At 38.3% G+C, this 27,947-nt stretch overlaps 1 protein-coding gene across 8 annotated transcripts in view; it reads right to left on the reverse strand.

The window, feature by feature from the left end:
• Positions 1–27,947, reverse strand: part of PROM1 (prominin 1) — a 151,894-nt gene that overhangs the window by 74,608 nt on the left and 49,339 nt on the right. For all 8 annotated transcript variants that reach the window (XM_056802448.1, XM_056802446.1, XM_056802445.1 and 5 more), the window contains one exon: positions 2,212–2,270. In XM_056802448.1, the coding sequence (XP_056658426.1) occupies positions 2,212–2,270 (59 nt within the window). The remainder of the gene's footprint in view (positions 1–2,211; positions 2,271–27,947) is intronic.

Below are 27,947 nucleotides of genomic sequence, written 5' to 3' on the forward strand. Positions count from 1 at the left end.
GGGTGAGTTCTAATAAAGCTAACTAACACTTCCCTAATGAAGTGATAGGAGACTCCCAAAGCACCCAATGAACATGTTGCTGCTACCCATCAACATTAGAGTCCTCAGACAGCCTATGATCCTACTCATGAGGGTTTCCAGGTAAATTACGTAGTTCTCCATCTTTTCTAAACTCAGCTCCTTTACCTCTAACGTACCCAACCAATTGGTGCATCTGATCTATTTGGGGGTAGGCTCAGAAGGACTCTTTGAAGGCCAGGAGAGACTCAACTCTACCACCTCACCAAGTGTAGCATGTTTTTGCAGCCCAAGAGTTAACTGCTGCCTTTTCCTAAAATCTAGCCTTCTGGCCCCAGTGCTCCTCAGGGACAGTGCTATGGTTTTAGAACTATCTCTTAGTAAGGAGTTCTTAACTTGGGGCCATGACTGTGGTTAAAAAATATTTTTATAACTATTTCAGTAGAATTGTTTTCTTTTGTAATCTAATGGTGTTCTATTCATAAAAATATTATTCAGGGGGGCAGCAAGGTTGCTCAAAGATTTGAGAGGCAGACCTAGAAATGGGAGGACAAATTTGGTCGGGGGGGGGGGCGGGAGAGGGAGAGCAGGAGAGGGAGAGCAGGAAAGGGAGAGAGAGGGAGACGGAAAGGGAGAGGGAGAGGGAAAAAAGAGGGAGAGGGAGAGGAGAGGGGAAAGGAGAGGGAGAGGGAGAGAGAGGCAGAGGGAGAGGGAGAGAGAGAAACAGAGGGGGAGAGAGAGGGAGAGACAGAGGGAGAGGGAGAGACAGAGGGAGAGAGAGAGACAGAGGGAGAGGGAGAGGAAGAGGGAGAGACAGGGAGAAGGAGAGACAGAGGGAGAGGGAGAGACAGAGAGAGGGAGAGACAGAGAGAGGGAGAGACAGAGGGAGAAGGAGAGACAGAGGGAGAAGGAGAGACAGAGGGAGAAGGAGAGAGAGGGAGAAGGAGAGACAGAGGGAGAGGGAGAGACAGAGGGAGAGGGAGAGACAGAGGGAGAGGGAGAGACAGAGGGAGAGGAGAGGGAAGAGGGAAAGACAGAGGGAGAGACAGAGGGAGAGGAGAGGGAAGAGGGAAAGACAGAGGGAGAGGAGAGGGAGAGGAGAGGGAGAGGGAAAGGGAGATTGATTATTCTCAGACCCACAAGCTTCACCAGGCTGCCAATCGAGTTCATGATACAAAAGCCCTGCTCTAGAATCTCAGGGTATGGTCTAAGCATTCTCTCACAGCCCAAAACCAGTTGCTAGTAGCCATACTAAATTGCAGTCAAATTACATGGCAGGCTTCAACTGCTAGACCAATTAATTCTTTAAGGTACAAAACAGTGGGAATCTTTCTCTTCCCAGAGACCAAAGGAGGGAAGGGCTGTAGGGTTGGCAGTGGTATACATTTTTTTCAGATATATAATAACATTAATGGCCTTAAAGAGTTAAGTATACCTCCCTGAGTATGAATAAATCTGATTCAATCTCCTTTCTGCATAATATAAGCATCATATAAATGTGTGAATCATTTGGGGTCTCCAGGGTATATGTTAGTGTCTCTTCAGAATATCTGCACTCATGTGACACACCAATCATCTAGATGAGTCAATGTCTCCATTAAAGTACTTTGTTGACTTCCAAGAAGTGACAGGTCAGTTATTGAGAAATTTCTTCTCCAAGAAACATTATTCAGATGTTATGTTGAAAAAGAATCCACCAACAGGGCATGACCACTGGCTGGTGATCTTACTACTCAGGACACACAAACCTTTGGCATTCCTCTTCCCACCCCCACTCCATCCCCCCAAACCCCAATATACCCTAACAATCTAAGATTAAAGGAACAGAAGTGTCCATTGTGAGGCTTAGTTTTACAGAGAATGGGTTATACCTTGCTGAGTGATGTCAAGTCAACACCTATGGAATTTCAATCTGAAATGAATCCACTCTGAACAAAGTTTTGCTTTTAGGTTCTGCTTTTAAAATATTTTATAAGTTTAGGAAATGTAATATATACGTCTAATGGAAATTTGACTAGTGCCCTACAGGGCCCTAACTCAACCTTCCCACAAACACATTAAGTCAAAATAGGTGTCAGACACAAATCTAGTAACGAGTCATTTACATGGTCAGTTCTGATTTCAGGTCAGACAAAGCACATTCCGACTTTGAAAAACACAAATGACCCACACAGAGGACTGAAAAAATATTACCTGCTGAGAATCACTCTTTGTGTCCTCAAACTGTAGTCGTATAACCTTTCTGATGAGGTCTAAGAACAAAACCAGAGACAAAAAAAAACCCATTAGAACAATGACAGTTATCAATAAAAAGATCAATAAGTAATTTATAATATCCCATGGTTGCATTCTGAAAATTAGGACCATGAAATTTTTTATCTCACTTTATTTTAGGCTTGGAATACAGATAACAAACACAAGCAATAATTATATAAGCACTGTACACTTGACCATTAAAAATAATAATAAATATTTATAGATATTTTTATTTGATTCTTAAAAATATTTTGATATTTACAGAATGCTTGAAAGGTTTGCAAATTGCTTTCACTAGTACTTCACAAAAATCTTGTGAAACTATTAGACCTTGTAGACAATCTTTTTGTACAATGAATCCTCTTATAATTTGCTTTCAGTCAGTTAATCAATCTGCATTTATTAAGCATCTACTGTGTGCCATGCACTATATTAAACTTTGGTAAAGTTTAGCTTTTTATGTTAGGTAAAATGGAATGCACCTGTATTTATTAGACTTTCCAGAAAATATTTGCTCCATCATTTTTTGATTTTAGTTTTTGTTTGTGGACACCAAACATCAGCAAATTGCAATGGGGAAAGGAAAGGCTTGCTGCCAGGGAAAGTGCATTAACCAGCAGATTTTACAAAGTGACAGCCTTAACTTTCCAATCTAAGCCCCCAAACTCAAGCACAACAGACTCCACTCTTTTACAACAATAATCCATTTCAAAGGCTCATTCATTCTTTCAAGTCTGCTTTTTTTAAACAGACCTTGAAAAGCTTTGATGTGGTGTGTGTCAAATACTGAGAAGGGATAAGGTGAAGCAAGCATGGGTTATCAGTCTCCTTATATATTTGGAACTGATGGGGTATGGGGGGGGGACAGAGAGACAGAGACAGAGACAGAGACAAAGACAAAGACAGAAACAGACAGAAAAGAGAGAGAGAGAGAGAGAGAGAGAGAGAGAGAGAGAGAGAGAGAGAGAGAGAGAGAGAGAGAGAGAAGGATAATCCAGTGTAGGATGTGATGAGGTTAAGAAAAAGATTTAGAAAAATACTCTCATAAAATCTGAGGAGAGAACACTTTCAGTTGGAGGGATCAAGGAAGACTTCTTAGAGAAGATAGTCACTATGCTGAGAGCCTAGTGATAGATTCTTAAATTGAAAATGAATAGGTTTTGAGTAGTCCTAAAAGGCATTTCATTCATTCATTCAACAAATATTCATGAAGTGCCTGCAGTATATACAGAGATTATTGTGTTTGGCTAAGTTGAGTTAAGGAATAATCATGTCCTCATTGATTTTAAACACTACTAAACAGAAAAAGTATACACAGCATTCACACATGAGCTTTGTGACCTCTATTTCTGCAGCTCAGAGACTGGGTAGGTTTTTTTGTTGTTTTGTTTTGCTTTTTTTTTCTGTTCTCAAAAATGTTTCAAAAGGATGAGAAGCAGGAAGTCCTGACTACTGAGAAGATTTTGGCAGAAACCTATATATCTTTAATAAAGAAAATGAACAACATTCATGTAGGTGAAAAAAGCCCTAAGATCTTCCACTGAGAGTGATAAGATGCTGCTGGGATCTCTCATCGATTTCTCTTCCTCAGCTCTCTTCAATAAAGCACTAAGTCACTGAAGAATGACTAAGTTGATAGCATTCCACAGTAATCTCAACCCAATTCTCAATCCCTTGGTTTTATGTCACCAGAGAAAGATTTCTGAGGGAAAGTTTCTTGGGTAAAATATGAATTTGGGTTGAAATCTTAAAAAACGTATTCTGAAAATACATTATGGAAAGGCTGAATATCACTCTTTCTGTAGAACCCAGAATGATTGGCAATTGTTCTTCTGAAATCTTGGGCAATAATCACAGAACTTTTGAAAGCCTAGAACTAATTAGATCCTAAAGCCTGCATGGCCTCTCCTTGATGAACCTCAACCACCCTTTACAGTCAACTTTTAATTATCTACGCTCTAATGATAGAGTGGGTCAGTGTTGGTAGGTATGTCAGATTTATTATGGCTATCAATTTGGAAACTCAGGGAAATCCAAGTTTGAGGAATTATCTACTATTTAATAAAGTAGTCTATCAACCCTTAAAGAGGAAGAAGAAGGCTGCAGAGTCTTGTGAAAGATTAAAGAATTTATATGCAAACAAGTAAGAAGAATCTTGTGTATATGGATGTGTATGTATATACACACATATGTGCATATATAATTAATGAAAGGGTTTACTAAGCTCTTCCTCTGTGCTAAGCATGGTGGTAAATGCTAGAGATATCAAGAGAAAAAGGAACACAGTCCCTGCCTTCAAAGAACTCACAATTCAATTTGGAAACAAAGCATATTAAAAAACATTCTGCGGCGATTTCCAGGTAAACATGGCTGCAATCTAGACATGAATTGCTTCCTCTCCCCAGCACCCAATGAAATAGATTACCTCAAAAGAGCATAAAAATCATCTTTGGAAGAACGGAGGGACTCTAAAGTAGGGCACAGCAATGAAGGTATGTGGGGTTTGAACATTTCCACACAATAAGGAGGAGAAAAAGGGGGGCAGCTGGGTAGCTCAGTGGATTGAGAACCAGGCCTAGAGACGGGGGTCCTAGGTTCAAATCTGGCCTCAGCCACTTCCTAGCTGTGTGACCCTGGGCAAGTCACTTGACCCCCATTGCCTAGCCCTTACCACTCTTATGCCTTGGAGCCAATACACAGTATCAATTCCAAGACGGAAGGTAAGGGTTTAAAAAAAAAAAAGGAGAAAAAGCTTGCACCCAAAATGTGATCTGAACTACCCTCCCCCACCTCACCTACAGAACAAGAGTAGGGACCAGCACGGTCACTGGAGACAGCAAGTAAGTGAGGAATGTCTCTGTAGTGACTGAGTGACTGGAGGGGGCACACCAAGATTATCACACCAGGGTCCTTGGGATCTAACTAGGACTGCCAGGGAACTACCCCTCAGAGCAGTTTCACAGGTAACTCCTGCACAAGGGAGAGAAGAGACTACAGACCATGCAGATGCAGGCACACTAACAAGGACACAGGCTCACTAACAAACTGCGGAGGCTGCTATGGAAGAACCAGCCTGAGGCAAAAGTACTGCCACTTAAATCCACAAAAACCTGCCCATCTCACTCAGACCTCTGACTAAAAAGAAAAGGGAAAATCACCAAAGGGATGGCTCATAGTGCCCAAGATCAACCCTCCAAGAGGAAAGGGGAAAAGTGACTACTGAAAACTTTTATGGACGGAAAACCCAGGCTACAGTGGAAAAAGAAGATGAAATTCAAACAAAATCAAAACCTTCCCAAAAAAATGGAAATTGTCCACAATCTCCAGAAGAACTCAAAATGGAGTTTATCGAAAGGATGGAAGCCTTCTGGCAAGAAAAATGGGAAAACTTTCAGAGAGAGGTCAACAATCTGACTGACAAGAACTCCCAATTGGAGAAACAGCTGGAAGCCTCAAACAACAGGGCAGAACAAACTGAAAAGAAAAACTAGCCCTTAAAGAACAGAATTAAGCAACTGGAAGACAATGAACTTGCAAAATATCAATAATTAATAAAGCAAAGTCAAAAACTTAATGAAGTAGAAGAAAACATAAAATATCTCACTGACAAAGTGATAGACAAGGAAAACAGAGGAAGGAAAGACAATTTGAAAATCATTGGGCTACCTGAAAAACCAGAGATAAACAAAAATCTCGATGCCATACTACAAGAAATAATCAAAGAAAATTGCCCTGATGTTCTTAAACAAGGGGGGATACAAATTGAAAGGGTACATAGAACACCCTCTATATTAAATCCCCAAAAGACAATCCCCAGGAATATAACTGCCAAATTCAAGAGCTTCCAAGCTAAGGAAAAAATCTTAAAAGAAGCTAAAAAGAGAAATATAAGATACAAAGGAACGTCAATAAGGATTACACAAGACCTAGCAGTAGCCAGGCTAAGAGACCGCAAAGCCTAGAACACGATATTCAGAAAGGCAATAGAAGTGGGTCTTCAACCAAGAATCAGCTACCCATCAAAACTGACTATATACTTCCAGGGGAAAGTATGGGCATTCAACAAAATAGAAGATTTCCAAGTATTTGTAAAGAAAAGACCAGAACTAAGTGGAAATTTTGGCTGATTTAAAATAAACCACTGTTTAAAAAGGTTATAGCAAAAGAAGAAAGGTCAGAATTAGGGGAGGATATCAAAATTCTGGGGAATTCACAAATGACAATCATAACTTTGAACGTAAATGGGATGAACTCATCCATAAAACGTAGACAAATAGCAGAATGGATTAGAATCTAAAACCCTACCATATGTTGTCTTCAAGAAACACACATGAGGTGGGTAGATACTCACAAGGTCAGAATTAAAGGTTGGAGTAAGACCTATTGGGCCTCAACTGACAGAAAGAAGGCAGGAGGTACAATCATATCTGACAAAGCCAAAGCAAAAATAGACCTGATTAAAGGGATAGGGAAGGTAAATACATCCTGATAAAAGGGAGTATAGACAATGATGAAATATCACTAATCAACATGTATGCACCAAATGGTATAGCATCCAAATTTCTAATGCAGAAACTAGGAGAATTGAAGGAGGAAATAGATAATAAAACTAAACAAGTGGGAGATCTGAAACAACCACTATCAAATTTAGATAAATCAAATAAAAAAATAAATAAGAAAGAGGTAAAAGAAGTGAATGAAATCTTAGAAAAATTAGAGTTAATAGATATATAGAGAAAAATAAATAGGGACAAAAAGAAATTCACCGTCTTTTCAGCAACACATGGCACATTCACAAAGACTGACCATACACTAGGTCATAAAAACATGGCATACAAGAGCAGAAAAGCATAAACAATTAATGCAACCTTTTTAGATCATAAGGTAATAAAAATAATGATCAGTAAGTATACGTGGAGAGTAAAATCAAAAAACAATTGGAAATTAAATAATATGATGCTCCAAAATTGGTTAGAGAACAAATCATAGAAACTATTAATAATTTCATTGAAGAAAATGACAATGATAAAACATCCTTTCAAACTTTATGGGATGCAACCAAAACAGTACTCAGAGGAAAATTCATATCCCTGAGTGCATATATGAGCAAATTAGGGAGGCAGAGATCAATGAATTGGAAATGCAAATCAAAAAACTTGAAAGTGAACACATTAAAAACCCCCAGAAGAAAACCAAATTAGAAATCCTAAAAATTAAGGGAGAAATTAATAAAATTGAATGTGATAGAACTATTGAACTAATAAATAAGACAAGAAGCTGATACTTTGAAAAAACAAACAAAATAGACAAAGTACTGGTCAATCTAATTAAAAAAAGGAGTGAAGAAAAGAAAATTAACAGTATCATAGATGATATGGGGGACCTTACCTCTAGTGAAGAAGAAATTAAGGCAATCATTAAAAGCTTCTTTACTCACTTATATGGCAATAAATATGCCAATCTAGGCAATATGGATGAATATTTACAAAAATATAAATTGCCTAGATTAAAAGAAGAAATACAGCTCTTAAATAATCCCATATCAGAAAAAGAAATCCAACAGGCCATCAAAGAACTTCCCAAGAAAAAAATCCCCAGGGCCTGATGGATTCACAAGTGAATTCTATCAAACATTCAAAGAACAGCTAATCCCAATACTATACAAACTGTTTGACATAATAAGCAAAGAGGGAGTGCTACCAAATTCCTTTTATGACACAAACATGGTACTGATTCCAAAGCCAGACAGATCAAAAACAGAGAAAGAAAACTACAGACCAATCTCCCTAATGAACATAGATGCAAAAATCTTAAATAGGATACTAGCAAAAAGACTCCAGCAAGTGATCAGAAGGGTCATCCACCATGATCAAGTAGGATTTATAGCAGGAATGCAGGACTGGTTCAATATTAGGAAAGCCATCCACATAATTGACCATATTAACAAGCAAACCAACAAGAACCACAATAGATGCAGAAAAAGCCTTTGATAAAATACAACACCCATTCCTATTAAATACAATAGAAAGCATAGGAATAGAAGGGCCTTTCCTAAAAATAATAAACAGTATATATCTAAAACCATCAGCAAACATCATCTGCAATGGGGATAAACTAGATGCATTCCTAATAAGATCAGGAGTGAAACAAGGATGCCCATTATCACCTCTATTATTTAACATTGTACTAGAAACACTAGCAGTAGCAATTAGAGAAGAAAAAGAAATTGAAGGCATTAAAATAGGCAAGGAGGAGACCATGTTATCACTCTTTGCAGATGATATGATGGTCTGCTTAAAGAATCCTAGAGAATCAACCAAAAAGCTAGTCGAAATAATCAACAACTTTAGCAAAGTTGCAGGATACAAAATAAACCCACATAAGTCATCAGCATTTCTATATATTTCCAACACATCTCAGCAGCAAGAATTAGAGAAACCCATTCAAAATCACCTTAGACAAAATAAAATACTTAGGAATCTATCTCCCAAGACAAACATAGGAACTATATGAACACAACTACAAAACACTCTCCACACAAATAAATAAAACTAGACTTGAGCAATTGGAAAAACATTTAACTGCTCATGTGTAGGACAGCCTAATATAATAAAAGTGACCATCCTACCCAAACTGATCTATCTATTTAGTGCCATACCCGTTGAACTTCCAAAATTTTTTTTTACTGAATTAGAAAAAACCATAACAAAGTTCATTTGGAAGAACAAAGGATCAGGGATATACAGGGAAATAACGAAAAAAAAATACAAAGGAAAGCAGCCTTGCAATCCCAGATCTCAAACTATATTATAAAGCAGTGGTCATCAAAACAATTTGGTACTGGCTAAGAGACAGAAAGGAGGATCAGTGGAATAGCCTTGGGATAAGTGACCTCAGCAAGACAGTCTATGACAAACCCAAAGACCCCAGCTTTTGGGACAAAAATCCACTATTTGACAAAAACTGCTGGGAAAATTGGAAGACAGTGTGGGAGAGATTAGGTTTGGATCAACACCTCACACCCTACACCAAGATAAACTCAGAATGGGTGAATGACTTAAACTTAAAGAAGGAAACTATAAGTAAATTAGGTGAACACAGAATAGTTTATATGTCAGACCTTTGAGAAGGGAAAGATTTTAAAACCAAGCAAGACAAAGAAAGAGTCACAAAATGTAAAATAAATAATTTTGATTATATCAAATTAAAAAGTTTTTGTACAAACAAAACCAATGTAACCAAAAAATTAGAAGGGAAGCAACAAATTGGGAAACAATCTTCATAACAAAAACCTCTGACAAAGGTCTAATTACTCAAATTTATGAAGAGCTAAATCAATTGTACAAAAAATCAAGCCATTCTCCAATTGATAAATGGGCAAGGGACATGAATACGCAATTTTCAGTCAAAGAAATCAAAACTATTAATAAGCACATGAAAAAGTGTTCTAAATCTCTTATAATCAGAGAGATGCAAATCAAAACAACTCTGAGGTATCACCTCACACCTAACAGATTGGCTAACATGACAGCTATGGAAAATAATGAATGCTGGAGGGGATGTGGCAAAGTCAGGACATTAATTCATTGCTGGTGGAGTTGTGAATTGATCCAGCCATTCTGGAGGGCAATTTGGAACTATGCCCAAAGAGCGCTAAAAGACTGTCTGCCCTTTGACCCAGCCATAGCACTGCTGGGTTCGTACCCCAAAGAGATAATAAGGAAAAAGACTTGTACAAGAATATTCATAGCTGCACTCTTTGTGGTGGCAAAAAACTGGAAAATGAGGGGATGCCCTTCAATTGGGGAATGGCTAAACAAATTTTCATATATGTTGGTGATGAAATACTATTGTGCTAAAAGGAATAATAAAGTGGAGGAATTCCATGGAGACTGGAACAACCTCCAGGAAGTAATGCAGAGTGAAAGAAGCAGAACCAGGAGAACATTGTACACAGAGACTGATACACTGTGGTACAACCCAAGGTAATGGACTTTTCCATTAGTGTCAATGCAATGTCCCTGAACAACCTGCAGGGATCGAGGAGAAAAAACCAGTACCTACAAGCAGAGGACAAACGGTGGGAGTAAAAACACCGAAGAAAGGAAACAGCTTGACTACAGGGGTGGAGGGGATATGATTGAGGAAAGACTCTAAATGAACCCCTTAATGCAAAAACGAATAACATGGAAATGAGTTCAGTTTGAGGACACATGTGATACCCATAGGAATCACGCATCGCCAATGGGAGGGGTGGTGGGAGGGGGGGAGGAAAAGAAAATGATCTTTGTTTCTAATGAATAATGTTTGAAAATGACCAAATAAAATAATGTTTAAAAAGGGAAAAAAAAAACATTCTGCTGCAGAGTAGATGGAAAGTTTGTCCAAGATATCTTAGGTTGTATAAGCTGGTTCATGGCAGTGTCGGGGAACTGCAGAGAATACAGACAAGACAGCAAAGATGGAGATTCAGTGGTTACTGGTCATGGAATCAAGAAGATCTGAATCAAATTTGGCCTCAGACTCCATCCTATCTGCCTCAGTCTCTTCAACTGTACAGTGGGGAGAATAATCATACCTACCTCCTAGGATTGTTAGGGGATGAGGAGAAAATATTTGAAAGCACTTAGCCCAGGACTTGGTATATTGTAGGTACTTAATAAATGTTTATTCCATATCTCTCTCTCTATACACACATACAAACACACACACACACACACACACACACACACACACACACACACACACACCATATATCTATGGTACCCTGGTGTTCCTCAATTTCATCAGATGGAATGAAATTTCCTATGATTGGTGAAACAGCCTGGCAATGACAAACAATGTAGAATGTGCCAGTTGATGGTGGATCTTCCCATCTTTTATATATATATTATATATATATATATATATATATATATATCCATTCATCTGTCCCAGATGGGTCTAAGGATATATTACCCTTCTTTCATCTGAATGTAAATGTTATCATAATTAGTAAAATCCAGTCATTTTTAAAAGGCTGCTTCTTTCTCCATCATCACTCATACATTTCCCCTCCTATGCTTTCCGTAAAGCCTGCTCATCAGAATAAGCACTGAAAGAGGTCATTGTGGCACAGCCTCCTACACAGCAGTCTATTACATGTGGTCCAGAACACTTCACCCTTGCTCCTGCCTTCTCCAATGAGTGAAATGTCTTTACATCAATTACTGCAGGAAATCGAGACTACAAATTCATCCTAGATCTACACTCATTGCCCATGAAGAAATTAAAAAGGATATAATTATATATCATTAACAAACATCTGCAAAACTCCAAATGCATTATGCCAATAACACATGCTATATCGGTAATATACCATCACTTGCCACTCCCTGGGTCAAATGATGGCCCCTGATCATTATCACAATCCCCAAGCTCCCTTCCTGGAAGGCACTGCTTAATTATACCAAAAGATGGTAATATCTAAAAATAGATTATCTCAGCTTCTCAAGATGTGTTAACAACATATATGCTTCCTACTCATAAAAAAAAAAGGCAATACCATCTTCTGAAATAGAGGTTAACACAAATCCACATGAAATGGATGTTCATTTTGTATAGAAATTCTCCCTAAAGCAGTCCACACCCCAGGAGATGATTCCTAATTGTATTTGTTGTTGAGAAGACCTCGGTCTGCTAAATCCTAAATCCCATCAAGAAGCTGCCAATCTAAATGTAAATTTATGTAAGATGAGTTATGACTATGGATGTTTTGACATCGTAAGATATAAAGCAAATGGCAGATGAATGGCACCCTCTTCAGATAACCGGTCAAAAAGGGAAGACCAGAAAGAAGAATGTCATCAGTGTAGCTACAATGGCAGTTCAGGGCAAAGGCTGTCCTAACCAGTAGTATTGAAAGCTGTGATCAACAAAGGTTGCTTTTGGAATGCAAATGTTTATTATGAAGCCCAGGAAGCAAAGCTGCAAAGAATATTCCATTCATCTTAACAAGTACACACCAACAATACAGATGAGGACATCAAATCTCAGGGATTGAGGAAAGTCAGGCTGTCCAATTACCTTTTCTATTCACCAAGCAAGCTTTTAATAGAAATCTGGTCAGAGATGCTGAATTTAATAACTTTGAACATGGATGTTGTATTGTTTTTCAGTCATGTCCAATTCTTCATGACCCTATTTGGAATGTTCTTAGCAAAAATACTGGACGGGCTAGCCATTTCCTTGTCCGGCTCCTTTTACATATGAAGAAACTAAGGCAAATAGAATTAAGGGATTTGACCAGGGTCACATAGCTAAGAGGTGTCTGAGGCCAGATTTGAACTCAGGAAGATGAATCTTTCTCTCTCCAGTCCAAGCAACTATATCCAATGCACCACCAAGTTGAACATTGTCAAAACACACACACACACACACACACACACACACACACACACACACACACACACACACATGGCCACAGGTGGAAAGAAAAGGCACAGTTCAGATATTCAGAAGCCAAATGTAATAAGGAAGTGCTGAGCCCTAAGGCAATGTGTGGAAAGAGAAAGAAACTGAGTTGAAACCAGGAGGTTCAGGAGTCTTCTCTCTCATCTACTTTGAGATTGGAGGAGCAGGGTAATCATTGTGATTGTCATGGGACATGATCAATGCATAGGCAGTGAGTATAGAGAAAATATACAAATGGATTCAATTTCCCACAATGCTTAGGGAAATAAAAATCCATTTACTAGGGATGGAGAAGAGGAAAAGAATAAGGCTGGAAAAAGAATATTCTTTTGTGAACTATATTTGTGGAATCCACTTCCCAGCAGGACTTGGGCTAAAACTCAGAAGAAGAGGCCAAAAGTCTATGAAATCTGTTTAAAAATTTCAAATTCTAAATTTAAAAAAAAATGTCCTTTTCATCCTGCTCCTGAAGCTACCAGGTAGCAAATGGCACTGATAAAGATTATAGTTGCTTGTATTCTGTTTGTGTCTCTCTCGATCTCTTTATCTTTATTTTTCTCCCTTTTCCTCTCCCTAGCTGCTTGTTAAGGCCAGGGAAAATGGGGTAGACACATCAGAGACCTTTTTCCTATACATGGTCTCATCTTCGTTGTCATATCTATGTGCCCAGGGCACTTCTCCCCCCACCCCTAAAAATGCCAAGAAATAAAACAATAACAAAGCTAATAGGAAACAGAACTATAGGGCAAAGAAGGGCAGTCGGTACCAAAGATGGCTGAGAAATAAACTAAAAAGTCTGATGATGGGTTATAACATTTCAGGTAAGGAATTAGCAATGTCCAATGTCCAATGGACATACTCAGGTTTACTCTTTGCTACCACAATGTAAAGGTGAAAGGATATGATTTTTCTCTTTAAAAGCTTTAACTCTGAGTCGTATTCTCATTTTCTCTAGAGTTGCCAGTGGTAACTCATTTCTCCTTAGTCCACTAAATTTTACTCTTCCTTCATTGATTCAATTATTTATTAATTTCCTTCCATGTAGAGAGCACATGAAGAAGATATAAAATTTAGATGGGGCAGCATGTATCATACTTTGGCTTACTCTTTGGTAGCTTATATCCAAATCATTCAAAGTGGCATATAATTCAGCATTTCAATGTGATGTGTTAATAATACAAATATCTTTTATAAAGATCTCATATCCCATATCTATAAGGAATTGGCACATTCTCCAATAGATGGTCAAAGGATATGATCTTGCAACTTTTAGTTTAAGAAACAAAAACTATTAACAGTCATATGAAAAATTTTCCCATTCACTCATAAGAGAAATACCAAGTAAAGCAACTCTGAGCAACTCATAACCATCAGATTAACAGAGATGACAAAAGAGGAATACGGTGGTTGTTTGAGGGGCCAAGAAAGGAGAGGGACATTGCTGCACTATTGATAAAGCTGTGGATTTTTTTTCAACCATTCTGGAAAGCAATTTGGAACCACAATCAATATTGCCTCTGTACCTATGTCCCATAGAGCTGTGCTGGAGAAGACCTGGTCCTTGCCCCTGCCAGAGGGGCCACTCCCCATCCCCCTTCTCCAGTGCTTGGATCCATTTTTCACTTGCCCCACCTCTCCGCCCAGCATCAGAAGGGAAGTACTTCCTCCCTCCCTGGAAATGCCCTGGCTCACAGACAGCTTGATAGTATAGTTTGGGCACATGATCTCTAAAATGTTTGCCAATGCTGCCATCGAGGTTGAGGACAGAGAAAGGATCCATATTACAACAATACCTAGAACAGTAGAGAAATGGGAAAAAAGCATTCATGACTTTGGGAAACAGATAAATGGTAATGTATGAATATGATTTGGCCATAAAATTGACAAAGAATGAATTCAGAGAAACACAGAGAGAACTGATACAAAGTAAAGTAAGCAGAACAAGTAAAACAATTTTCAGAATGACTCCAGTAACTTTAAAAAATAGAAAAACAACTTTGAAAAACATCAGGATTCTTGATGACATTGTAGACTTCAAAAATCCAATGACATACTATTTTTCATTTTACTTTATTTGTGTTTTTATTTTGGAGTTTTGGTTTTATATGAGTATTCTCTTATAACAATGAACAATGTGAAAAAATGTTTGGCATGATAATACATGTATAACCCAGATCAAATTGCTTACCATATTGTGGGGGGAGACACAATTTAGTTCTTATAAATTCAGAAAAGCATGTGAAAAATTGTTATTACATGAAATTGGGAAAATCAAATATCTTTCTTTAAAAGTCTGTTAACAATCTAGGTTGTTGGGGGGTTTTTTGACAAAGGATGGCTGATTATAGGTACAAAATAAAGACTGTTTCAGGACCCCTTTTCACTCCTAAAAATGATTAAGAATCCCTTCCTCCAGAGCTTTTAGTTTATGTGGTTCTCATAATATTTATAATATTCAAAATTAAAATATCTTAGTTTTATTATTAAAATAATTTTGATCTTACAGAACCTTTAACAGGTCTCAGGGACCCTCCCAAGCCCACTCTGGAGGTCCTTGTACCACAATTAAGTTTGCCCCAAACAATGCTGCCTTTCTGATTCTATGAAATAAAAACCAGGGAAATATATGTAAACATATAACTTACATTTAAAAATCATTTGTAGTGTTGAGACATATCTAACTGACCATATGTGCATAGAGTTTTAGATGACTAATAATCCTTGGTCTTAATGTCTAACATATTTTCTAACGAGTTAACGAGATCTGCTTGGTAGGGATCATTTCCAGGGCAAATTATGTTAATGCTTTCAATCTCTTCCCAGACTTCCATGTTCAGCCACTGGCCATCTGTCCTCACACATTGCTGTTGGAATATTTCTCTCATTACACTTTTACATTCTACCTTGCAGTATGATTTTAATTCTTCTGCTTTAGGGAAACTCCTTGAGGGCAAACCCTGTTACTGTCTTCTTTGTAGTCCCCACAATGCCTAGCAAAGGGCCTTGGATATAGGTATCATTGAATAAACAGCTACTGAATCAGTGTCAGTAATATACACATCTAACTCCATCTGTATAGACCAAAGCTCCTGCCTTCCTTCTCTTAGCATGGAGTCTGAGCACGTGGGCTCAAATCCCATCCCCGATATTTATTCCCTCATGTGACCTAAGGCAAGCTACTGAAATTGCTTGGGCCTCAATTTCCTTATTTGTAAAATGATAGGAATGAACCAACTGGCCTCCAAGGTTCCTTCTATGATCCTTCTATGTTTGTGATAAGTTTAGTTTCTGCCTAATTAATATATTAACCAGGTTGCTGTTAAATTTCTGAACCAAACTGTCCCCAAATGTCAAATATGACAGAAAAGAATTAATGAAATATACTGCCCTATATACACAGTTAACTCTCAAATCACATGTTCACTAATTCACTAATTCACTTATTAAGAGCTTATTAAGAGGTTCCTCCTATGAAACCTACAGGTTCATAGGAGATATATAGATATAAATAAATACAAAACCAGTACATACAAAATAATTTCTAGGAGGAGAAGGTACTGGGATGTGGGTGAAGGGACAGGGGAAAGAAAGGGGTGGCTTAAAATATGGGACTTGAGTTCAACCATGAAGGACGTTTGGGAGTCTTCAATTTGGGAGTGAGGAGGGAGGGCATTCCAGGCATAGGCAAAGGAAGAGAAACATTTCATCTCCTCCCAAAAGAGATGGAATAGGATGTACAGGGAATAGCAAGTAAGTCAGGTTAAACGTACCATGTAGAAAGGAGAATAATGTGCAACAAACCTGGAAAGTTTAAGGGTACTAAAGGCAAATAAACAGTTACATTATATTCGAGTTGCAAGAATGTACCAATGGAATTTCTCCAACAAGCATGGTATTTTCTGACGTGCTTGAAGAATATAGATTTGCAATTAAGTGGCTAAGAGATTAGAGAGGGGGAGAAACTGGATATGAGTTAGCCAATTAGGAGACCACTGAAATAGGGCATGTGAATGGCAGACCAAGAGATAAATTAAGTTAGTAGCTATATAATAGTATGCTATATAATAGCATATAATAGTAGCTATATAATAGTATGAAGGAAAGGTTTAGATGCTGAGAAAGAAGAGTCAAAATTTGGCAACTAAGTGGATATTAGGAAGGGTAGTTAACAACTACTGATCTGTATTAAGATGTATATCTAGGTACTAGGGGGGATGGTATTATCCTGTCATCAACAGAAAAAGAGAAGTTAGGAAAAAGGAAGATTAGTTTGGGGAAGAAAAGACCAACCAGTCCCCTTCTAACCATTGGCCATCTTCAAATGGAGAGCCCACAGATATATCAAACTCAACATGTCCAAAATGGAAATCACCAACTACTCTCCATGCCTCACCCACAACCCCCTTTCTTCCAACTTTCCTATCTTGGTTATGGGAATCATCATGCCCCTTCCATTATATCTTCCCAATATCTCTTACATCTGTTCCTTTGTATCTACTCACCAAGCCACTCTCTCAATTTAGGGTCTTCACCTCCTCTTGCTTAAATATTATAGCATACTATGCAGTGGGTAGACCAGTGGAATCTGAAGAGGCCTGGGGTCAAGAAGTCCTAAGTTTCCTGAGGTACCACTTCACACATATCAGATTGGCCATTATGACGGTAAAGGAAAATGACAAATGTTGAAGATGTGGCAAAATTGGGACATTAATGTATTGTTGGTGGAATTGTGAATTGATCCAATCAATCTAGAGGGAAATTTGTAATTATGCCCAAAGGCTATAAAACAATGCACACCCTTTGAACCAGTAATAATACCACTATATCCCAGAGATTTTTTTTAGTGGGAAAGGACCTACTTGTACAAAAATATTTATAGTTGCTCATTTTGTGGTGGCAAAGAATTGGAATCTAAAGGGATATCCCTCATTGAGGAATGGCTAAACAAAGTGTGGTATATGCTGGTGATGGAATATTATTGTGCTGTAAGAAATGATGAACCGGATGATTTCGGAAAGAGCTGGAAAGACCTACATGATGCAGAGTGAAATAAGCAGGACCAGAAAAGCATTGTACACAGTAACAGCAATAATGTAGAATGATCAACTGTGACAGCCTTGTCTATTATCAGCAATACACTGATCCAGGATAATTCTGAGAGATTTATGACAAAGAATGCTATCCACTTCCAGTGAAAGAATTGTTGGAGTTGGAATGCAGATGAAAGCATACAATTTATCACTTATTTATTTGGGTATATGTTGTGAGGTTGTTTTATAAGATTAGTCACTTACAAAAATAAACAATATGGAGGTTTGTGGACCAAGCCTAGAGACCAGAGGTCCTAGCTTCAAATCTGGCCTCAGATACTTCCTAGCTGAGTGACCTTGGGCAAGTCACTTAAACCCCATTACATAGGTACAAATCTGGGAATTTCAGTGTAAATTTAAGTTGAAAATGTATCATGATGGAAACAAATGAATTTGTTCCTTTTTCTTGCACTTTCACCTACAAATGTTCTCAGGGTTTGTGTGGTTTAAATATGTCTCATGACATATTTTATGTACTATTGGCTTTACACCTACTGCTTTTCACTATTTTATAAAGGGATCCTAGTCATATTCTACCATATTTCTTTGTAATGTTTTTTTAGTGTACTTAACATTTTTTGATATTGATAGCTTCCTGTTTTACATCAACTTTATTTCCAAGTATGTCCCTTCCCTTTCCATTCCTGGAGAGCTTCCTCTTGTAATAAAGAACAAAAAAGGAAGAGTAAGAAATTAGTTCAACAAAACCAAACAACACATCAGTCAAGTCCATTTCTTACGTATTCTATAACCTTGGTCTCTTACTTTTGCAAAGAAAGAAGGGAGAAAAAACAAAAACAAAAACTCTACAACAGATGCATATCTTCAAAGTAAAACAAATTCCCCCCATTATCCATATTCAAATTAATGCTTGTTAATTACAAAATAAATACAGGAAGAGAGGTCCATTCTAATAGTTCTTCTTTGGTGTCAAGCTCAGTCATTATACTTTTATGATACTCAGTTTTGGTCAATTTTTTGCTTTTCTTTCCAGTTACAAAGGTGTAGTCATTTGTGGATGACTTTATTCAGATGAATTTTTCATTCTAAACACATATTGCCCTTGATTGATACATATACCTGGAATAAGTCAGGCAATTTGAGGAAAGAACAGTTGGAAAGATCAGGGGTTTCACCAAGGAGCTAACATCTGAGATGAGTTTTAAAGGTTCTGCAAAGTAGAGATGAATAAAGGGCATATTTTAGATATGATGATGGTGAATGCTGCCGTGCTGTGTCCAGGAAACAGTTTGGCAGCAATGAAGAACATAGAAGAGAATAATATGAATAAATCTGGAAAGGCAGATTGGAACCAGATTATGGAGACACTTGAATTTGTATTTTTTCCTAGAAAAAATAGGGAGCCACTGAAAGCTTCTGAGCAAGGAAATGACATGGGCAGATCTGCTTTAGGAATATTACTGTGGTAGGTCTGTAGAGGGTACACTGTGTGGAGGAGTAGATTGGAAGGAAGAGAATAAGCATTTATATAGTACATACTATGTGCCAGGCACTTTCTACTGATGTTATTTTATCCTCACAACAACCATTTGAAGTATGTGCTCTTCCATTATTATCTCCATTTTACAGTTGAGTAAACTGAGACAACAGGTTGAATGAATTACCCAGGGTCAAATGGTTTATGTCAGAGATCATATTTCTATTCAGAACTTCTTTTATTTTAACCAGTTACATGTAAAAATTTCCACCTAAGTTTTCTGAAGTTATATAATCCAAACTGTCTCCCTCCCCGTTCCTGGACCTGGCAAGCAATTCAATCTGGGTTATACATGTATTATCACATGAAACATATTTCCAGGCCAACAACATGGTGAGGGAATCCTTGTGGTTGGGAACAAAATCTAGAATAGGCAGATTTTCACAGAATGATTTCTCAAAGCACTTTATATTATATTTGTATTTATATATATATTAAAAATCAGTACTGTATATTAGTTCTAGGGCAGAAGAGAGTAAGGGCTAGGCAATGGGGATTACGTGACTTGCCCAAGGTCACACAGCTGGGAAGTATCTGAGGCCAGATTTGAACCCAGTCTCTGAGTCTGGTTCTCCATCCACTGAGGCACTCAGCTACTGCTGATCCCCACTCTCTTTTAATTCATTATACACATGAAAAATGTCGATTTGACTTCAGAAAGCAAAATAGCCTCTTCCAAAAAAGGTCTCTTGTGCATCTATTCTGCTCATACAAGATTATTTGTGATACAATCATGGAGATAACTGTTTAATGGCCTTCTGATTATGAACAGGAAATGAGCCATAAAATGGTGAGGTGTAAGCTTGCCAAAGGTTTTTGCTACATTCATGGAGCATTTCCTGGGCAAAGTCCAACTGGAAGAGGGAACCTTCCTCCCCCCTTCACCCCCCCCCCCAGGGTTGGTGAATTTGTTCATCTGATACTGTTTGCAAGGGACTTAACTGATTGCATCAAGGACCAACATGCCCAGTCTTAACGTAATCCCAGATTACTCAAAAATTATTAGCCTAACAATACACACAGAAGAAATTAATAGAGGGAAAAGGTCTATTTTGTTCAGACTAAGACAAGGAAATGGATGGCCAGTTCACTGAATAATATACATAATAAATAGACATATCTAGGATTAGATCTGCAGAGGGAAATGAGTTGGACCCAGAAAGAAAGAGAGGGCAGATGGGTGATGATGCAGTGGATAGAGCACCAGGTATAGAGTGAGGGAACCCCTGGGTTCAAATTCGGCCTCAGACATCTACTAGGTGTGTGACTTAACCTTGTTGTCTCAGTTTCTTCATCTGCATGATGAGCCAGAGAAAGAAATGGCAAACGACTCCACTATTAAATGAGATAGTTGTAAAGTGCTTCATGAATCTAAAATGCCATGCTATTATTATCATTATTATCATCATGATACTTTTATTACTATTATTATTCCCCTTGCACAGAGTGATTGCTTAAGAAATATTTGTTGAATTAAGCTGAAATGTTTATAAAGTTTTACTTCCTATTAGCTATTCTTGACTAAAAGCCCATTCCTAATTGAAAAATTGCTATTGGGTTTACAGAAGGGAACGTACATGATCTCCAGCTTCTAGAGTATTTCTTGGGAAAAGAAATGTTGTAAATCAGATTGCAAAAAGACCAAGGAAATTTGGGAGGCAAAGCAATAGGCATACTTTGAATAACTTCATTAAGAATTCAATGGCTTTCAGAGGCAAAAGCAGCTGTTACTTAGCAAGTATGTCATAACTGAAACATAAAAAGGTGATCCCTTTGTTTATTCGAGGGTGGCATTTTCCTGGCCGCCTTCAAAATCATTTTAAACAATGTCTGGATCCCAGCCAAGCTGCTGAGTAAAATGAAATTTTATCTCTTGTATTATTTTCTCTTTGACTGGCATTATAAAGTGGAAAGAACTGCTCACTACTTCCAAATAGGAACAGAAAAGTGAATTGTGATCTCACAAATAAATGGACTTTGTAAAATTATAAAAATACTTTTCTGGACTAGAGGCTACAGAAATTGACAGATGAATGATGTGGTGAGCTGTCCAGGCTCAGGAGTTCATCTCATACAATCTCTTCCTTTTACAAAGGAGGAAACTGGGGACAGGTTAAACTTGCCAATACAGTTCAGCAAATCTTAGCAAGAATCAATTCCTGGAATGAATCAAACATATGAGGTTCATAAAGCTGGATCTAGAAGGGCCCTCAGGTTTTCCTGCCCCCAGGCCCAGCATTACACCACCAGCTGCTTCTCTGTTTTTAAATAATGGAAGGAAATGCTAAATTTCTATTTGAGTTTAGGGAAAATAAAGACATAACTTTTTCTCCCATCCAAGTTTATAAACCTCTTGTAATCTATCCACAGACCCCTTAGGGTATATGAACTCCAGGTTAAAAATCCTTGATTTAAAGGCAAAAAGAGGAGTTTGTACTTTGTGTTAGAAACAAGATGGGGAGCCTCAGGAGCTTTTTGAGAAGATAAGAGATACAGTTAGCCCTAGACTTTGGGAATATCAATTTGGTAGCTGTATGAAGAATGGATCAAAGAACAGAAAGTCGGGAGGGCAGGGGATCCCATTAGGATGCTAATACAATAGTCCAGGTGGGAGGTGATAAAGGTCTCAGCTAGAACAGTTGTTATGTGAGTAGAGAAGAGGGAATAGAAACTCACAGTGCTATAGAGCTACAATTGGTGGCTTTTTAAAAAAGAAGTTTAACTGTGAAAAGAAGGAGAGACATTAGATGAGAGCTTGAGGGTTTGTTGTTCAGTCTTTTCAATTTTCTCTGATTCTTTGTGACCCTGTATAGGATGTTTTGTTTTGTTTTTTTTGGGGGGGGCAGATTCTGGATTAGAGGGCCCTTTCCTTCTCTAGTTCATTTTATAGATGAGGAAATTGGAGTTAAATAGTGTGAATCAGGATCACAAAGCTATTAAACATTGGAGGCTGGACTTGAATTCAGCTCTTCCCAACTCCAGATTGAGTGCTCTATCCACTGTGCTACCTAGGATAGTATGAATATTTGTTAAGCTTGGAAGACTCATCTTCCTGACTTCAAAACTGGCCTTAGATATTTACTAGATGTGAGATCTTAGATAAGTCACTTAACCCTGTCTGCCTCAGTTTTCTCATCTGAAAAATAATCTAGAGAAGAAAATAGCAAACCATTCCAAGTATCTTTGCCAATGTGAAGATGGGATTAACTCTCCCCTAGCTATTTTTAGATTTTAACCACCAGAAATGTATAGACCCCAACTTAAGGGGAGGGGAGAGGTCTATGACCTACATGTGCTAGTGAGTGACAAATCAAAAACGACTAACTGCCCCCGGGGCAATTCAAAGCAAAGCTAAAGCTGCAATTGGTCCACATAGAAGTGAAAGGAAGGCACAGGAAGTGATGCAAAGAACTGTCTTTAAAAATGGTGGTAACTTCCTGTGACCAGCTTTTTCTCCTTCGAACTTGGCCTTGGAGGAGCTCAGTCTTGGGACCTCAGACTGCTCTGGGATTTTCCCTTAGAACTACCATGTGGTTGAGTGGAAAGGCTGACCTTTTTCCTGGCTTTCTGGAGGTACCAGCCTCCGGAGAGACCCCTTGTCTTGGAGGAGGACTTGTAGCTAGAACCCTTGTTTAATTTGCCTCTGGGCTCCCATTTGCTGGGGCCTCTGAAGTCCTGCCTGGTTTGGACCAGGCTGGAGTAATTATCTACTCTCTCTCTCATTTCCCTTACTTTCACTCTTTCTATTTTGTAAATAGACCACCATAAAAAGTCATTCTGACTTGAATAATATCTTTTTGGTAACCACATTTTTATATATTTAGTCCAACCATTTAATTGTAACCCTTACACCAGGAAAACCTCAAAATGGAAAAATAACTGAAATGAGAAAGACAATTTCTCCTCTGAAAAGGAGGAATGGAAGAGGGAAGTTTGGGAAGCTTGAGGAAGAAGCTACTATGGGACTGTGATGGTTGGTCATGGGGAAGATGAAAGGATTGTTTGATCTCAGTCAGTTAATCAGCAAGAACTTACCCAGTTTTCTACATGCCAGGTAGTCTGTTAAATTCTGGGTATGCAAAGAAAAGGTCAAAAAAAAAACACCCAACTCTCAAGGAGTTAGTTAACATTCTTTTTATTTAAACCCTTCCCTTCTGTCATTGAATCGACCCCAAGTATTGGTTCCAAAGTAGAAGAGTAGAAAGAGCTACAATTACTCCTTGCCCAGGGTCACACTGCTGGGAAGTGTCAGAGGCCCCATTTGAAGCCAGATCCTACAGATTTCAAGAATGGCTCCCTGTTTATTGAGTCTCCAAGCTGCCCTGGAGTTAACATTCTAATGAGAAAGATGGGTTAACAATGCATACCAGATACCTACAGGGAGTATATGGAAAGGAAACAGAAAGAAGACATTAGCAGCTTGGGAGCCTGGGAAATGCCTGATGTAGAAAGAAACCAGATAAATTTAGAGACAGAAGTGGGGAATGAGTGGAGTAGGGAGAGGGCATTCAGAAATGAAGACTAGCCCATGGAAAGGAACCAAAATGAGGGATGAAGTTCCATGTCTGAAGAACTTCAAGTAGTCCATAACTATTGGATTCAAGCCTGAATAGAGGCAAAAGGTATAAGAAGGCTTGAAAGGCAGAAAGGAGAGAGAGGAGAGAGGGGAGAGGAAAGGGGAGAGGGGAAAGAGTAGAAGGGAGATGGGAGAGGGAGAGGAAGGTGGGGGGGAAGGAGTTCAGAACAACAGCTGCTTTTGGGGACTGAGTTCTGGGTGGCACTTCCTTTTTGAATCCACTAAGCTGGACAGCCATAATGGAGTCAGTCAGAGGATAAGCCAACCCCTCATAGCCTTCTTCTTTTGATGAATTTGAAAAACTTCCCTCCTATTATATAGACTTTGAGACAGTTTTGCTATAATTTAAATTATCTAATTTATTTTCTTTTTTAAAATTTTTTTATTTTTTAAAAAACCCTTATCTTCCATCTAGGCAATGGGGGTTAAGTGACTTGACCAGGGTCACACAGCTGGGAAGTGTCTGAGGACAGATTTGAATCTAGGACCTCCCATCTCTAGGTCTGGCACTGCCCTCCTAATTTCTTTTCTTTTTTTTTTTTTAAACCCTTACCTTCCATCTTGGAGTCAATACTGTGTATTGGCTCCAAGGCAGAAGAGTGGTAAGGGCTAGGCAATGGGGGTCAAGTGACTTGCCCAGGGTCACACAGCTGGGAAGTAATTTATTTTCTTGAAAGCAAGGGAGAGAGGGTAGAGGGAAAACAGGGAGATCTCTGCTATTTCCTATGGCCACTTTTGATGGTGAGATCAAAAACTAGCTTCAAGGAATATAGCTTTGAGTTCCCCTAAGGGAAAATGTAATCCAAAATTGTCTTCAGTTTAGGGCAAGAAACTTTCATTCAGCTCAGTCAGGCAAAAAGGGTTTGAGAAAAGTATCTCTCTCATCCAGCTCTTTCCCAGGGTCTTAGATAAGAAGACTGACCAGAAATTTTCTTTGGCCAACAATTTTCCTTTTGAATCTTCATGAAACTACCCCATCCCCCACAGGTTCTGAATGCTCCATTGGCCCCTCCAGACACATTTTCTTCAACTTTGCAGATCTTCCTTGTTTTTGGCAAATTCCTTGTTCACACCGGGCTATTAAAAAACCTTTAAATGCCCCAAAAGAGGACTTGATATTTTTATCTTAGAGGCAATAAAGCCACCAGAGTAGCCCACTGCAATCCTGAAATCCCAAATGGAAACAACCCATTAGGCTATGCTTTCCCATCTGCAGGGATTATAGGAATGCTGCTACCACATTTTTTAAAATACAATGTGATATGGTCCAGCTATAGAGTGGCACATCCCACTAAGGATGAAGTGTTCTTGAAGGTGTGCGGAATGCCTGTGTGTCCCATGACTCCTGTATCTAGCTACACACATATGGAAAAGTTGTTTTTTGCTGGTACATCATTTTTTAACTACTTCCCTTGATTGTCTTTTGGGTGCGGTCCACGTCTTGAATATTTCTGTCATTGTATCTATAAGAGCTAGGGCATTGTTGATAGTTAAACCAAATGTTGCCCATTGTAACTGTGAAGGGTTGGCCAGAGACCTCAAACTTATGACTTCTTTTTTTAAAGAGATATGGGTCCCACAATTACAGAAATGAGAATTTTTCAACTTTGTCATTTTTAAGAGGTTTGACTTTTTCTCCCAAGCCAGTACAATTAGACTTCAGGGCAATCTCATGGCCACAGGAAACATGAATCAAATGGAAATGGAGGCAGTGGAGGCAGTAAACTAAGGAATAACATCAATTTTAATGCATCCCTTTCCAATTATCCTTAAGATTAACTTCCCCCAGAAACTTGTTTCCTAGACAATGATTGAATTGACAAATGAATAATAGAACCATCACCACATATGCAGAAAAGGCAGGGTGGCACAGTAAAAAGGGCCATGGATTTAGGGTCATAGGATCATGTGATTCGATTTGAGGTACAAGGTAATTAAATAATTTGCCAAAAGTCCACACCACTCCTGTGTCTTGGAAGATCTGATCCCAAGACATGAGCTCTTTCAGACTTCCACATGCCTATCCTCTACCCCAGCCTCCCAAACAGTTAATCCCAAATACACGGGGTCCAAATCCAAGATATCCTATTTAATCTGTAAGATTTTGAGGAAGTATTTTTTTTTTCCTGAGACTTGATTTCTCATGAGGGGATTGGACTAGATTCTAAACATATGATGACTCCAACGAGTTCTTTTAGGAATTCTATTTTCTAAGGATTCAAAAAGAAGTAAAATGAACCAAATTTCAAGATTCAAGCTAATAATATGGCTATATGCATGTCCCTTCTCCCTTGAAAGACAAGAGTGGCTAAAATCCAAATAGGAACTTGACTGGATCTGCAAATTGCTAAGATAAATGTTAGGTAGGAGAAGAGACGAGAGGCCACATAGTACAGTAGAGAGTGAGCCTTGGGAGGCAAGAAGACCTGAGTTCAACTCTTACCTCTGACATACGATAGCTGTGCAGCTCTAGAAATTACTTAACCTCTCATTCCCTTCTTCACAACTCTCTAAGATAGTAAATTGCTGAAAAAAATAATTAGCTGACCTGTGTTGGGGAGAGGGAGTGCCTCACTAGAAAGCTCCCTCTACTGATGAAAATTCTTTCTAGTGTTAAAAAAAAATGATAGCTCACATTGAGAGAGCGCTTTAAGATTTACGAAGTACTTTATATCCATGATCTCATCTAATCATCCCAACAACCTTAAGAGGTAGCTACCATTATTGTCTAACAGGACTTTCTCAGGGTCACAGCTTGTGTCAGAAACAAAACTTGAACACACATCTTCCTGAGTCCACATCCAATACTCTACTACAATTCATTGCCCTTCCAATGACTAATAATTGCTACTAATTGAACAAATCAATATTAATCATTACAGCTCTGAGGAACAGTCAAACAGGTTGTGGTATATGATGATAACAGAATACTGCTATGCCATAGAAAATGATGAACAAGATGATCACCAAAAAACCTAGAAAGATGTGTAACTGGAAAATCTTGGACCTTTGGACTCCATCTCCCAGAATTCTTTTCTTTTGTCCCAAGAATCCTTTCCCCCTTCCTTCACGTTTGCATTTGTTACATTTGGATATAAGTTTTGGGGAATGGCTCCCACGTCCTCACTTTTACACGTGTGAGGCTGGTGAGCTCTCTCTGTTTCTCTAGCCTTTTATTTTCTTTGCTTCAAGTTTTGTTATTAATAAATCTTATAAATATAATACTTGAAGTATTGGATATTAATTTTTAAAATTTGCAGACAATGAAATGATGGAAAGTGAAGTGAGCAGAACCGGGAGAACACTGTACATAGGAACAATAATAATGTGTGATCAATTGTGAATAAATTAACTATTTAGCAATGCAAAGATGCAAGACAACTGTAAGGAACTCATGGTGCAAAAGGCTATCTTCCACCACAGAAGGGATAGACGGAGTCTGAATGCAAACTGAAGTGTAACATTCTTCACTTTATTTCCTCCATAAATTTTTCTCTGATGTTAACTGATATGTGACTTCTTTCACAACATGATAATCATGGAAATATGTATAGTATGAAAAAGGTGAGAGTGAGAGAATATGGATTGCAAAATGTCAGAAGACAAATATTTGAAATTATATCAACATGAAAAGAAATTTGTAAAGAATATTAATAATTACAGCTCATCATTCTGATACTTTAAAGTGTAAAAAGTACTGTTTTTCATAACAACCTTTTACAGGTGACAAAATGAATATTCCAAGTGGTTGTAAGCTTCTCGTGCGGAGTAGTAGCAGAACCAGGTCTTCTGACTTCACACCCAGGGCTGTTTCTACGGTCCTGTTGCCTCTTGTAAGAAATCCAGTAACTGGAATCCTTTTGAACTTAGCTCAAAGCCAGCTGCTGTTCTTTAGTCCCAGAACAGGCCTTTTAAAGCAGTCTATCATTCTTAAAAGGGGCAAATGAATTCTTCAAGAGATCTTTATCTGGATCCTTTGCTTTGTCAGAAATTCCAAGTACCACATCACCATATGCTTCTAATAAATGATGTGGGGCAACATTTTTATTCCGGACTA

Source organism: Monodelphis domestica, chromosome 6 (genome assembly GCF_027887165.1).
Source record: "Monodelphis domestica isolate mMonDom1 chromosome 6, mMonDom1.pri, whole genome shotgun sequence".
Classification (NCBI taxonomy): domain Eukaryota; kingdom Metazoa; phylum Chordata; class Mammalia; order Didelphimorphia; family Didelphidae; genus Monodelphis; species Monodelphis domestica.